The 15,502-nt window shown below is 44.2% G+C and overlaps 1 protein-coding gene across 1 annotated transcript in view; it reads right to left on the reverse strand.

Moving 5' to 3' along the window:
- Positions 1–15,502, reverse strand: part of LOC121283890 (opsin-3-like) — a 42,009-nt gene that overhangs the window by 14,909 nt on the left and 11,598 nt on the right. The window contains exons 2-3 of the mRNA XM_041198692.1: positions 6,710–7,039; positions 5,806–5,811 (exon numbers count right to left, since the gene is read on the reverse strand). Coding sequence (XP_041054626.1) covers positions 5,806–5,811; positions 6,710–7,039 — 336 coding nt within the window. The remainder of the gene's footprint in view (positions 1–5,805; positions 5,812–6,709; positions 7,040–15,502) is intronic.

Raw genomic sequence — 15,502 nt, forward strand, 5'->3', positions numbered from 1 at the left:
TTCCAGGTAATTCTGACATTAAGGCCATGCCAACTCCTCAAGATAAGGACAATCTTCAAAGATGTCTAGGTTTCTTTAGTTCCTAACCTCCATATATTCCTTATTTCATTCAAAAATCTTCAATGCCAAGGGAATTGTTGAGAAAGGATGTGCCTTTCCCGTAGCATAATGACCACCAATACCTCTTTGAAGCACTGAAACAGTCATTATCAAAAGCATCAAGATAGTAATTTTACAATCCTAGGGAGACAACTACCCTGGAGTTCCCTTTAATTTCCATGGTGCAGAACATCTGTGGCACACAGGAGGATTGAATATATTTGCACTCCAGGACCATGGATTCTGCACATGAATTAGAGAATCTTCATACGTTGAAAATTTCACAGCAGTAGGGTTCACCATGGCCGTCCAGGTCTGTGGATACATGTCTTTTAAAATTTGCACGGGTAGTATGATGGCACTTGGCCCTGTGTCAATCATGGTCAATGGTTACCAACTTTCTTAGGACAGATAATTTGAATCTTGGCAAGCACTTTAGACAGTGAGATGGCATCTACAAGATTGATGGCATTAAACATGTGTTCATCACTCTTCAACTCGTCGTGCACAGCATCGTCATTTTCTAGTTTGTCCATCACCTCATGTATATGTTTCTGATGGGATACTGGATGGTCGTTCTTACTGCTTGAAGGCACCCATTGTGTACGGTCTGTTTGGATCAGAGCACAGCTCTTTGTGGCTCCATCAGCCTTTGCTCTAGTGCCTGCTGTTGCCAATGACCTTTCTGCCACATGCCTTGCAATTTTGATGAAAAGCTGGGCATTCCCTTGGCACATGCAGAAGACCACACTTTCCACATGACTTGCCAGGTTTCGTTGTTCTAGTGAGTGCGTCAACAGTTGAGGTTGTACTTAGGACCTGTAAGCTTTGTTGACCTGCTGTAGCTGCTTCAACCATTGTTATGGTGCACTGCTGCTGCTAATGGTCCTTTCTGCCACAGGCCTTGCAGAATTGATGAAAATCTGGGTATTTCCTTGGGATAGGCAGAAGACCACACCTTCCACATATCTTGCTAGGTTTGGGTATTCTAGTGAATGCATCAAAAATTGGGGTTGTACTTAGGACCTATAAGCTTTGTCGACCTTGAGTAGCTGTTCAATGCCATATGTTTTGGGTTTGTCTAGCAGGTCTTTCTGGAATGTTTCCATGGGAGTGAATGCAATCACCAACTCAACAATTCTATCTGCTGGCTCTGCATTTGAAAACTCATAGTACGTACCCTGCATCTGCTGATGAAGTGGTTTATGGAATCTGTAGGCTGTTGTCAAAATGACATCAACTCTAGTCAATGAATACAGAAGATTAACTTGAACCTGAACCAGTCTTCCAATATAGTCCATATATTTTGGAGATCCTTTAGCTATTCTTCTGTTAATCCTGACATGTTCAGCATGTGTGGCCCTTCATTCCCAATTGCTAGGTGAATTTTTATGGTTTGGTTGTCTGGTTCAGGCACACTTAAATCAAGCTCTGTATGTTGTTTAAACATTTTGAATTTGGATAGTAGGTTAGCTGCGTCCCAATTCAAACTGGGGGATTTTGTGGACATTCTAACAATATCCCTTTGTTGTTTCTTCTTCTATAGTACCAGGAATGAGTGTCGCTGTAGACACATTCAAAAAATTTTTCGAAACTCTGTCTGTGAAGACAAGTTGTGGTGGGAACACACCACAGAGTAATGAAGTTTTCTCTTTTTATTCAATTTATTGTTCAGCAACTCCCAGAGCCACCCTTTATCATTGTAACCTTGCCTGGTTTATGTTGAGTTTTTTTTGTTTGACTCTCCCTCACTTGCTATTGATCCATCCCACATCCTGGTCACTCACTTTTCCCGACTGGGCTAGCCTGGTGCTGGTCCTCTCAACACACTGTCCCACTCATGAAACTGGCAGGCTATTTACTGCTCTCTCACCACGAGCGATCCATCTGCTTATCAGCTCTTTATTTGAGCACTAGCGGGGCACTGTGTCTTCAAAGCTTTTCTTTGCAGTCACGGCGCTGCATTCTCAACACTCTCCGATGCTGCGACCTCATTGAGGTCTGACCAAAACTTTGAGGGTCATCTCATGCCATGTAGCACAGTCTGAGTCTGTTCACCATGTTGTACCTGTACTTAGTCTTGCTGCCAACTGTCTTATCACCGCTGATCATCATGTCATGTTAGTACAATGAAACAATGCTTTGGGCTTATTTACTGTACAGGACAGAATGCAACAATTGCTCATAAGGGATTGGGTAAACAAGTTGTGGGTTCATCTATTAAGACTAGGAAGATGAAAACAGTTATACATAGATATAACTGTTGGGGCCTGCTCGTTGATGCATAAAATGACGCAGGATGACGTTGGGGGGAACCCCCGACGTCATCCCACCCTATTTAAATCTTCAGGAAGGTGGGCCTGCAGCAAAATCAGCTGTCCACCCGCTGACCTGTCAATGGCCAATTGAGGCCATTGACAGGATCATTAAAACAATTAAAGAACCTGTCCATCCAACCTTAAGGTTAGCGGGCAGGCCAGGAGCCCCAGCGGGGAATAGAAAAAACATGAAACCTCATCCACTGGCAGGATGAGGTTTCATGTAGGGAATTAAAAAGTTTAACAAAGTTTTAGTGTAAATTATGAACATGTCCCATCTCATGTCACATGAGGGGGACATGTTAAGGATTTTTTTTCTCTATTTTTAATGTTTTTAGAACTGTCAGCAATCTCCCTGAGGCAGCACTTAGCCTCAGGGAGATGTGCCCTGTTTTGTGCGCATGTGTGAAAGAGCACACTCTCACTTTTGGGGAATCCCCCCCCCCCGCCCGAACAGGAATCACATAGCGCTTCCCGGCGGACGTCATGCTGGGTGGGCCTTAATTGGCCCGTCCACGTAAAATGGCGACAGGGCCCGCTTCTCCTGCAGGGATCGGCTCCCCGCCAGCTGGAGATTGGGTTGGGCCCGCCCACCCGAAAGGCAGAAAATTCTGCCCTACGTGCAGAATGCCATTTGGCAGCGGGGATGTTTGGCAGTGTGAGCGGAAAATATAGCGAGAAGTCCAAAAATCAGTTTCACGACGTTGTGAAACCAGTTTGCAATCATCCGCTCTCCCTGTCAATGGCGGGCTGCAGTTCCTGCCACATAAGCAACGTGCACCCGACAAGCTGCACTTTGCTTGGGACTTTGAGGTTTGTTTGCCTACTTTTCTTCAGGCAGAACTCGCAGTCATCAGCGCCAGGCTTCCCAGACAGCATCACATCACCTTTACGGGGGCTCACAGACAGACCTCTACCTACCATAAGGTAGTGGTGGCTTTTCAATGGCTGCAGGGCTAGGGCTTGCTTAGGGAAGGGGGAGGTGTGGCCTTTAGGCAAGGGAAGAGGCTGCAGGGCGAGGGCTGTACTGGGGAAGGGGGGTATCCCAGGGTGTGTGTGGGGATACATGTTGATCTGTGCAAGTTGCCTCAAGATGGTGAGGGCTGAGGAGGCAGCCTCCAGAGGACATGAGGCCAGATGGAGATGTGAGGTTGTGTGTGAGTAAGTGATGATGTCTCTTGAGCTGGCAGTGAGTGAGATGCCAGTGAATGTGTGGTGGGCTTGTGAGTGTGTGAGAGTACAGTGATAAGATGATTGCCTTACCCTGACGGCACGGATGAGATCATTCATTCTCTTTCTGCATTGCATGGCGAACCTCTTCTGTGCTGCACTGGCACTGATCACCACTGCCATCGCCTACCAAGCTGGCGTGGTGAGACTGCTGGACCTCCTGTGGCCAGGGCAGGAGTAGAAAACATCACAGCAGGCTCCACGGCAACCAAAAGGCGTTTGAGGGACGCATCACTAAACCGGTGTGGTGTGCTGCAGTCTTCTTGCCTTTCGGGGCTATGTCTTCTGTGCAGCAGTCTTAGACTGATAGCTCTGAGAGAGGTGCCTCACTTTAAATACAGCACTTGGAGTGAGGAAGTGGTGAGGTGATGGCATGGCGGGCAAATGACAACCCACCCACCATCAAAACGGCATGTTTCCCAGGAATGCATGATTAATGAGGCGGGGTTGGGACAATACGGCTGATGGGTAAAACATTCTTTTTCCCACCCGCTAACGCACTTAATGCTGTTTTGGAATGATTCCTCCCTAAGACTGGATCATAATACACATTTCTCTTCTAGTGGTGTCATGCTGATACCTCTTAAAGGTATATGACAACATCCCCCTTTGTCACATCCCACCTGGCCACCAAAACCCGCCCCATTAACCCACTCCCTAGGCTCTCCTATCCCTCCCTGTCCAGAGACCTGGACTCAGCCTCGTTCCGGAGGCCATGTCATCTTCATCGTGGGGCTTACTTGCAGCCCCGGCAGCGCCCACTAATACATTTTGGCACTGCTGGGGCTGCTAGAGTTGCTGAGTTGTTCCCACCCTCACCTCCTCAAGGCCACACGAAGCCTGTTATTGAGCAGTACACTCCCCCAACCACATATAATACAGCCCCTTAAGTTTATGCATTTAAATGATATTGAGTGTTTTTCAAAGTCACAATTGGATAACAAGGGGCAAACACCACGATGCAGCACATAGCTCAACGTGGTTCTTACCTTAAAAATCCTAACAATGCTAAATAAAAAGCTATAGTCTTTAATCCTTGATCTTGCTGTTATTGTATTGGGGAGAAAGGGCAAGTGGACTCAAATTACTCCTAAAATATCTATATCTGGGGATGAATAATGTACAATGAAATGATCGAGTAAGTTAGGTCTTGGACCAGTATAGAGCATGACATATATGCAAAGATTGGACAAAAGAGCTGCTTGTTGTAAGTTGCATGTTGTTCAGTAGGTCCCACAAAGAGGTTCTGATTCTTGTATGCTTTGAACGTTAAAGCCAGAATTTTCCTGTGGGCGATTTGGGGGAGGGGCCCACTTGCCAAAAGGGAAAATGACGCGGGATGACGTCGAGAGGAACCCCTGACATCATCGCGCCCCATTTAAATATTCAGTAAGGCGGGCGGACAGCAAAATCAGCTGTCCACCCACCGACCTGTCAATGGCCAATTGAGGCCATTGACAGGATAATTAAGGCAATTAAAGGATCTGCCCATCCAACCTTAAGGCTGGTGGGCAGGCCAGGAGCCCCAGCGAGGTTTCATTTTCATTTAAAAAATCTTTAATAAAGTTTATGTCATATTTATTAACATGTCCCATCTTATGTGACATGAGAGGGACATGTTAGTAATTTTTTTGTTTTTTTTGTTTTTTAAGTTTACAAACCTTTCAGTGCTCTCCCTGAGACAGCACTTAGTCTCAGGGAGCAGTGCGTTCTTTTGCACGCATGCAGAAAGAGCGCACTTTAACAGTTGGGGAATCCCTCCCCCCCGCACAGGAAGCACATAGCGCTTCCCATCGGGCAGCCCGTTGGGTGGGCCTTAATTGGGCTGCCCACTTAAAATGGCAGCGGGGCCCGCTCGGCTGCGGAGTTCGGCCCACATTAACCCTTACTATGCTAGGTACTCTTATACTACACTGCTGAGCTCCCACCTTTTAATTTAACAGCCTCTGAAGTGCCTTCCTCCAGAAAATCTTTATTTTACTGAAGTACTTAAATGATGGTTTGAAGTTTCAGTTGGTATGATTAAGTGAAATTCCTTCTATTTTTCATTGGACTTACACAAATCGATCAACGCCTGTCTCTATGCACTACACAATTATTTTCTTTTTATCTCCAAGTGCAGGGAAGAAGAATATTTACAACAGAAAATATTATTTACATCTACCTTAAAACGAAAAAAAAACTTCAAAAACATCCACCTTGCTGTTGTTTCATTTTTTGCTCTGGTGGAGACTCCCTGGGTTATATATTCCTTTTATATGGTGCCTGTTTGTGGACAGTGTTGGGGCAGTAAAAGGGGTTGATATGGCTTCCCACTGCAAAATTGACCCAAAATATTGCACCAAATTTAACGCTCTTAAAACAGTACCACTTATTCTAGTGCCTGCCCCAATACTTATAAATGGAGAAGGGTGAGTGTGGCCTAGATCTTCAAACAATTTCCCACAATTCTTGCCCAAACCCAACCTCTAAAAACACTGCCACTTTATAAGTGTTGATATGATCATCAGTTTGGAGATGAAAGATGTGTACAGTATTACAAATGTAATATAACCAGGGTTCAATATAAATTTAATAATGCATCCCTGTGTATACAATGCATATTGTATTCCTCCAGAAAAGCACTCATTATGGCTTTATCAACTTTAGTTGCTATTTTAAACGAATTATGTATCCCTTTGATCCTCCAGCTTAGTTAATTTCTTACTTTACAAGAAGTGGCCTCCTTATTGGCACTAAAATGAACCACCTCACACTTCACTATATTGGATTTCATTTGTCATTTATCCGGCCTCTCTGCAAGGAATTATGTTAGCTACTGCTGAAGACCTGAAGACCATTTCCATCAAAAGAACAAAATTAGATCCTTCCAGGAAGTCTTGGATGATATTAACAAATCACACACTAGCAAATCATTGCTGTCAACAGCTAACAAGTCCAGGATTTAACTCTATTCATTTTATTCTGGAGGCTTTTTGCTCTTCATCCTAAACAGGTTATCCTAGAAATTTGACTGCACTGACTAGTGGATTGTTACTTTATCTTGCATAGCAACAGCCTACTCACCTGTTTTATCTTATAAAGGATCCGTCCATAGCAGCAGACTATGATAAAGATGGGGAGAACCAGGCAAAAGATGAACAGACAAATGGCATAGGACATTCCACCCCTGGTGTGGGCTTTCCAGTGAACGGAGCAAGTGATTCCTGTCCCCTCAGGGCCATATGCATTCCAGCCAAAGAGAGGGGGCATAGTCCAAAGAAATGAGTACAACCAGGTGAGGCCAACTTCCAACCACGCCTTCTGATAATTAGAGGCACCCTTGGTACACTTCGTCACTGTACAACTCCGGTCGTAGGAAAGGAAGCATAGTGACATAAGAGAGACTATACCTGAAAGAAAAAGATACATTGCCACTAAATATAAATAGCACTCGCAATGTCCATACTGATTCAGGAGACACATTGTTTCATAACAACAAGCTTCTATCGACAAAGTCTGAAAGATAAAGTAGTATTCCAAAGGTGCTGCAGGAAGTAAATGTAACATTTGCAGGGAATTATACACATGCTTTTTAATGTATCATAGCTATGAGGTGCAGAGATTTTTTTAAATCACAAATTGGATGAAAGTGGTCAATAAATACTTATGAAGGAAGAAGGAAGAACTTTTCTTGAATCATAGAGTCATGGCACAAGAGAGGTTGGCTCATTGAGTACATGCTGGTTCTCTGTACAGCAATCCAGACCCATTTTCCCAACCTATCCCCATAACTCTACATGTTTATTTCCCTCAAATTCCTATTCAATTTACTTTGGGAATCACTGAACACCTTCATTTCTATCACCCTTGTTCAGGTAATTACTAGTTGCTGCGTAAAAATATTGTCCCTCACATCTTCCTGTACCTCTTGCCGAAAACTTTAAATGTGTCCTCTAGTCCTTGTATGACTAGCTAATAAGAAGAGCTTTTGTTTGTCTACCTTATCTAAACTTGTCATAATCTTGGCCTGAGGCAGGATGGAGTCGGGGCTGGCATGCCAGTTGGCAGCCTGAATTTTTGCAACAACCCATCTCCATGCCCACCCACATCGAGGGCTAAAAATCTTCCAATGAAGTGTCCTGAAGTTCCACATGGCACAGGAACTGCAAGCAGCAGGTCTAAGCTGCCCATCCATAATCGAAAAAAATCTATTCCCTCAGGTGGATTTTACAGAGGACAGATTACCCTCACCAGCCCCATCAATTCAAAAGTCGGTTGGCACCTCTCCAACAAGAAATATGGCTGCCCCGCAGCAATAATACGCAGGGGGCAGGCTTGATTAGTGCAGAGTGGGACTCCCACTCCTCAGGGATAGGGAGCCCCACCCTAGAGAGCTGCCAGCCAATCTGATAACCCCGGCAGCACCAGAAAACAGTAGTGGCCACTGTTGGGACTACAACAGTCCCCAAAAAGAACTGAAGATGTCTCCTGGTCTTCTGGTAAGTCCAAGGATTTTGGGCGGGCACAGCTGGAAGACCCTAGCGAGAGGTGTCAGGAGGTGTGGGTGTCAGGTTAGAGAAACCAGGGGGGAGGGACAAAGGGTGGGTACCATTTTGGGGGTGTTGGCTCCGATAGGCACAGGGGACCCCCTAAACAATGTAACCCCTTATTCCTGCCACACAGCAGCCTGCGCTGACAAAAGATTCTGGGCTGCTTGCCTTCCTTCCACTTCCCCCACAGCCTGAAGTATTGCAGCGGAGGCAGAATGAGGCTGTTAAATAGCAGTCAACTGTCCACTTAAGGTTTTCATTCGGCCTAAAGATGGCTAGGCTGCCTGATGCCTTACTCGCCCTGCATAATATGTGGAACATGTGGGGGATGGACAGGAAGGTGGCTGGCTGACCACCTGCTTCATTTTAAGTGCCCCACCTTCAAGTACGCCAATGGGGGCAGCATTAAATTCATCCCCTTCCTTTAGAATCCAGTTAGTATCTTGTTTATTAATAATTTTAATGAATGTCTTTAGATCTCAGCTCCTAGGTCTCATTGTCGCCTGCTCCCTCTCCCGGACCACTCCCTTTATTAAAATATCAGAATAGCACCCATTCTCTCATTTCACAAAATTCCCTCATTCACTAAACTCTGAGGTTAGTACTCTGTAGAAGCGGTACGCAGTAGGATTGGACTCCATGTCATTTACTCTGTTCTTAAGCAAAGGCTTCCTGTATTATACTAGACGTGGGCTCTGTTGCAGCTGGGCACATGACAGGGAGATGATGAATGATTTCAAAAGTATATTAGATGGTCAGTTGAAGTAAATAAATTTGCAGGGCCATCGAGAAAGAGGTGAATGGGCCTGGAATGTAAGCCGGAATGCACGCCATGGGACAAATGGCTTCCTTCTGTGGCATAATGGCTATGGGCTGAATTTTACCACCTCCAGGTGGTAGGTCTACATGTGGAGGAGTACCCATGAATTACCATGCCAGCCTGCCCCTGCTGCAATTTTACAAGTGGCAAGGGGTTGCCTGTGAGACAATTGAGGGCCTTCCGTGGACAATCAATGCCCACTTAAGGGTTCATCCTGTTGCCCCTGGAATTTAACTAGTCTCAGTACAGTCCCATGCCAAGCTCCCAGCCCAGCAGCTTTGCCTGTGTGGTCTGATGGCAGACAAGATGGCGTGTGCCTCGTTAGCCTGCCCTCTGGGCCTATCAGAGGGTACCCTGCAGGTCTTCCTGCACTGTGCCCCACCTTCCCCCCACCCCCACCCCAGTTCCCCTATCCTCTTGGTCTGCCCACCCTGACCCCCAACACTCCTCACCCCCCTTTCCAGGGCCTGCCAGCTTGGCCCTAGCATGACCACCCACTCACTTACGTCACACTCTAGCTAAGGCTCTGCCTCCAACTCCTCAACATCGGGACTGAATGCCATCTCAGCAGAGGCCATCACTCCCAGTGGTGCTGGGATTAGAGAGCTGCCAGCCATTTGATTAGGGGTGGATCTCAGGGGCAGGGTCTCCTCCCCAGATGGGAGCACAAGTCTCGACTCAAGGAAATTAACCTCTACGTGTTAAATGGCTGCAGGGAAAATTTTTGTCAGTGGGATGGGGACTCAAGCCCAATGACTCTATAAAAATTCCACTGAGCAGGAAGATATCAATGAGGAGAAAAGGAGAAGGGATAATGAGATAGCTTTTCTTCTCTTAATGGCCTATGGAATATTCAGTTCTCAAAACAAAGGAGAAAGAGGTAGAGACCTTGTACATCTGACCTCTGTCCCCTTTCCATTGCCCAGGAACTTTCCATAAAGTGGGGGTGGACGGGGTGGAACTCCATTGACCCCATTTTCCTTCACCTTTGATGGCTTGGTGCCCACATACAGAAGAAGTTGACCAGCTTTTGTGTCCAGCCCTACAAAAAAATGGAAAACATGAGAGGAGCAAACTATATCGCTGGGGAAGCCTAAAAATGTTTATGTTACCTTTATTTCCATAGATCTCCAGTGGATCCTTGAGACTGGGGGCCTCATGATTGTTTTTGGACATTACCCACAAAGCCTTATATCCAGCAGTCACCTCTGCCTCCAATCCTGGCACAGAGGAGAGAACCCTACAACGAGGTAAAACTTATGCAAGTGCTACTGTTCAGATTTTATAAGCCTACTCCAAAAATATCAGAATAGTACTCAATACAGTTAACACGTAAGATGACTGTTGAGATCTGATCTCGTGGTCAGTGAATTAAAGCTTAACGCACTCATATTTTAGCAGAGGTATTAACCTATTTAAAGTAATTAGGTTAATGCTACATTAAAATAAGGAACATTGTACAAATATGCGAAACACTTGTCCATTATTATTGTCAACATTCATTTCTACACGTTAAACTCTAATAAAAAACACCCTGCAATTACTTGTTCTGTATTTTGATTGTACTACAAAACAATTTTTCACCATTATACTGGAATTACATCTTAATTTAAAGGGTATTTTCAGCCTGGAAAATGATTAGAATTAATTGTATGCTCTGAAATGTAGATTAGCTGTACAGAATTACACATTTTCTAGCTATTCTGTAGTGATCATGTTCATCCACTGCTCAATACTGTAACAGTATAGATGAACAGGCTTGTTAGAATTGTAATTTTTACTCTGTCAGTCCCAAATTCCTCTCAACCTTCTCTTCTCTAAGGGGAGCCACCCCAGATTCTCCAATCTATCCACACAACCAGAATCCTTCATTCCTGGAACCATTCTCGTAAGTGTCTTTCTCCCTAAAGCGTTCACGTCCTTCCTAAAATAGTACCCAGAATTGGGCACAATACTCCAGCTGAGGCCAAAGCAGAGGGTTATAAAGGTTCATTATAACTTCCTTGCTTTTGTATTCTATAGGAAGAATTTTGTGGCCCCTTCCACCAGCAGGATCTTCTGTTCCCACTGAGGTTTTGGATGGCTCACTACATTTTAAATTCCTCCCTATATCTCAATTTATAAAACCCCATGTCCCATATACCTTTTTAACTTTCTCAACCCGCCCTGCTGCCTTCAAGGATTTGTACACATATATCCGCAGGTTTCCCTGATCCTGAATCCCCTTTTGGAATTATGCCCTATATTTTACATTGCCTCTCCTCTTTCCTCCTACCAAAATGCCCATTCCACCAGCTTGTCAATGTCCTCTTGAAGTCTATTGCTACCTTCCTCAAAATTTGCAACTCTTCCAAGTTTTGTGTCATCTGCAAATTTTGAAATTGTGCCCTGTAATTAACTGATGGATCAGGCCCTTCTCAACTCCTTTGACTTGCTGAGCTTCACAAGGTTCAGGAAAACTGCCCAAGATGGGTTAAAAATAGAAATCCTGTTAAATTGGAGACATGACTTTCAATAACAAACCACCTGTTGAGAGTAATTGATCCCCATCTCTTGTCTCACCTCAAACTGGAAATGGGTGGGTTGAAGGTGAGTTGGGTTCCTATTTCAAATTTTTAACATTTCAACTTCCCACCTGCCCCAAACCCACTTATTCTGAGGGGTTAAAATTACTCACGTTTTCCTGCTGTCATATTCAGGGCAGGATCTGTGCGCACTGGTGAGAGTAAGTTCAGAGGGGAGCGGGTGTGAAAATTAGCACCACCAGCCAGCGTGCCAGTTCCTGCCATCTGTGATTTTGTTCAGACTGGGGGAAGATGGGCCCCATAACCCACCCAATTTTGGTAAGTAATCTTGTTGTCAAACTTATTATCAGCTCATTAAGGGCCTGCTTGAAATTTTGATGGCAGCATGTAGTTTGCACGCTGGATCAGGAGCAGTCCAGTTTTATAGAGGCGGCAAAAACAGCAGTCTACCAGTGCTATGTCTTCCAGTTCCCATTGGTTAGAAATAGTCACATTTTAGATTCAAAATGTTAGAGCTTCATCAAGTCTATTTCTTACCGTTCTTCATGTGGCTGGTAGACTGATAGCCTGATAAGCTGTTACTCAGCACGCAACTTCAGTACGACAGTGAATGTGGCAATCTGGGATATATATTCACATTACAAATAGTTCTTAGCTCTTTACCAATAATATAACAATAACCAGCAGAATATCTTTCTTGAAAAAATATATAATGCCTCTATATCAATATAAGTGTTCCAATTGTTAACTTATTTTCTAAAGAAGGTTAACAATTGACTTTTATAAATAAACTGAACACCTTAACAGCCTTTTATAGCTCGCTTTTTTTCTAAATGTATTATTCATGGTATCACTTAGGTGGTAGGATTTTGTGCTTCCATCTTATGGATTTGGCACTCATCACTCTCATTTATGAGTTGGTATGCTGCGCAGGCAAAGTTGTGCATGTTGCTCCTGGTGTTATGGGAGTCAGGCTTAATGTAGCTAATGTTGTCCTGGTGACGGTGTTGACGTTGCACTGCTTATTGGTGATGCTGTTGAAGCTGTCCTGCCGCTTAGTGATGTAGCTGATGTCCTGCTGGTTAGTGATGTTGCTGCTGCTGATGCTTTTTGCTTTTCCGACTCAGGTGTAGGTTGAAAATGGACTCTATTCCTTCTCATTTGCTTACCAGTTTCAGCCTCGATGATGTGTGACCTTGGATTCTCAGCATCACCAACAACTTTTGCTGCATTGCAGGTTTTCATGAATGGATCCTGTACATGTACAGTCTGTCCTTTCAACAATTCAGACAGGAATTCAGCATGCTTGTTGAAGTGTTGACCTCCTTCTACCAGTGCATCAGTGAGTTGTTGTCTTACTTCCTCCTGGTCACTGGGCAGAAGCATCTTGCTTGGCAGAGTTGCCTCATATGTCCTTCCATTCAACAGCTGTACAGGCGATTTCATGTCAACCTTGAGAGGTATAGATTGGAGTGACAATAAGGCAATATTTGGGTCTTCCTTTGTCTCTCAGCATTTTGTGAGGTTTCTCATAGGTCCCCTTAGGTATTGTGGTGATGTGTTGATGATGTTGAATTCATACAGTTCAGCAAATTCCTTAAATTCTCTGGAGGTGAATTGGGTTCATTCGTCACATATTATTCTTTCAGGAATCCTTTCCTCAGTGAACAGAACTTGTACTGCTGATTGTTGTAGCTCTCAAATCTTCCATCTTTCAGATAAAAGTGAACTTTGTGTAGTAGCCTGCAACTATGAGATACCAAACTTGATTGTGTATGAAAAAATCGGTCCCAAAGTATTTCATGGTCTATGTGGTACTTCAGTAATTATCATCTCCTCTTTCTCCTCTGTATTTCGGTACTTCTGGCATACATTGCATTTAGATACGATTCTTTCGATTTCTTGGTAGATGCTTATCTAATATGCAGCTCATCTGGCTCTGACCTTACACTTCTCACTTCCTACGTGACTTTCATGTAACTTCTGGAGAAGTTAATCCAGCACCATTTTGGGTATGATACTTCCGGATCCAATCAGCAGAATATCATCTCTAACATACCAGCTCTGCAGGCTCTGTTTTCTGTATGCATGATGGATCTTTGTATCTAGATCTTTTATCACATGTCTCTCCTGTAGCAACAACCGAGATAGGGCATCTGTGAGTAATATTTCTCTTCCTGGCTTATATATGAGAGTAAAATGGTAACTCTGAAGCCTCAAGAGTAACCTCTGAAGGCTTTCTGGATCTCTACACAGATCTTTCTTATGGATCTGCTCCGGTGGATGATGATCATTCTCCACTCTGAACTTTCTCCCATAGAGATATGTATGGAATTTTTCATATCCATACACGACAGCCAGAAAACTTTCTTTCTATATTCATCTATCTGATCTCAGCTGATGTCAGAGCTTTGGATGTGAATACAAGCAGTCTTCCCTCTTGTACCAAGGCCAATCCCAATCTTTTTGTAAAAGCATCTACTTGCTGAGTGACAGGTTTTTTTCTGTTGTAGTATGACAGACTTGTCTCCTTGCATACTACTTCTTTGAGTTTGCTGAATCTCAGAGGAGAGATGGTACTCAACATCTTTTTTCAGCTCTCATAGGTTTGCTGTGTGTTCTGAAATATGAGGTATGACATAACTCATGCACAGGATCAAACCAAGGAAACTTCTCAACTCTTTCTTGTCTCTTGGAGCTTCCATCTCAGAGATGGAAGAAAAGAAGGTGTTCATCAAAGTCACAGAGTCTACAGTTGGGTAAATTCCATCAAGGTAAGAGAGAAGTCAAATGTATGGCTAAGAATTTGCCTGAATCTTAAAGATCTTAACTAACCAATAAAGAGGAATCACTACCCTATTCCAACACTGGAAGAGATCACACCAGCTCTCAGAGAGTGCTGTGACTTTTTCAGGATTCACTTGACTTTATCAGGTGTGTACACCGTTCTGAAGAACTGGCATTCTGTGTCCTTCATAATGTATTTGTCTGTGTTTAGCTTGATCCCAGCTTTTGTGGCTCTCTTCATGGTTTCATGTAAATGGTGGTCATGATCTTTTTCACCTACACCATTCATCTGGATATCATCAGCTATGCTGACAGCTCTTTTATATCCTCTGTATATCTCATCTATTTTCTGCTGAAACACATCCTGGCTCATTTTAAGGCCAAAAGGTTGACACAGGAATTTGTACTGGTCAAAGGGTGTGCTGAAAGTTCAAGCTTCACGTTCCAGTACCATTTCTGGCAACAGGCTTGCTGAAAACCTTTGCTCCTGCCATGCTGATGTGAACTCCATTCTCTAAAGGGATCTTCCCACAGCTGCCTTGACCTGATTCATCTCTTTCTGCACATTAATGTGGTGTTTTTCAAACAGTCCACCCTACCTAAGTGCAAGCAAGGACCCATTGATGTGAGTATATATGTGCTGGTGGAGGGTGCATTGTTAGGAAGTGATGATGCTAGCACTGCTGTCTCAGATTCTTCAGAACTCTGGCACTCAATCTCCATGACTGACCCTATGGGAGACACAAGAAGAGAACATGAGAATCAGCTTTTGTCATCAGAAGTCTTTCCAATGCTGATGCTTCCCAATGCAGCTAAGCTTTTGGCATGTGCCAGATGGGGTGGAGTGCCCTTCACCCCTTCAGCTAAAGATCAGAAAATCTTTTCACCCTCTTGTCCAGGTGTGCCCATCTCTCTGTTCCCACTTGGTCATGTGGGGCCACCCTGGCAACTTCCGTTGCTGCCTCCTCCATGGCAGTCATGGTGACAAGCTTGGAAACATGTCCTCCAGTGCAAGCAGCATTTTTTTTTATTAATTCATGGGATGTGGGCTTCGCTGGCTAGGCCAGCATTTATTGCCCATCCCTAATTGAGAAGGAGGTGGTGAGCTGTTTTCTTGAATTGCTGCAGTACACCCATAGTGCTGTCAAGGAGGGAGTTCCAGGATTTTGGCCCAGTTACAGTGAAGGAACT

Source organism: Carcharodon carcharias, chromosome 11 (assembly GCF_017639515.1).
Source record: "Carcharodon carcharias isolate sCarCar2 chromosome 11, sCarCar2.pri, whole genome shotgun sequence".
Classification (NCBI taxonomy): Eukaryota; Metazoa; Chordata; class Chondrichthyes; order Lamniformes; family Lamnidae; genus Carcharodon; species Carcharodon carcharias.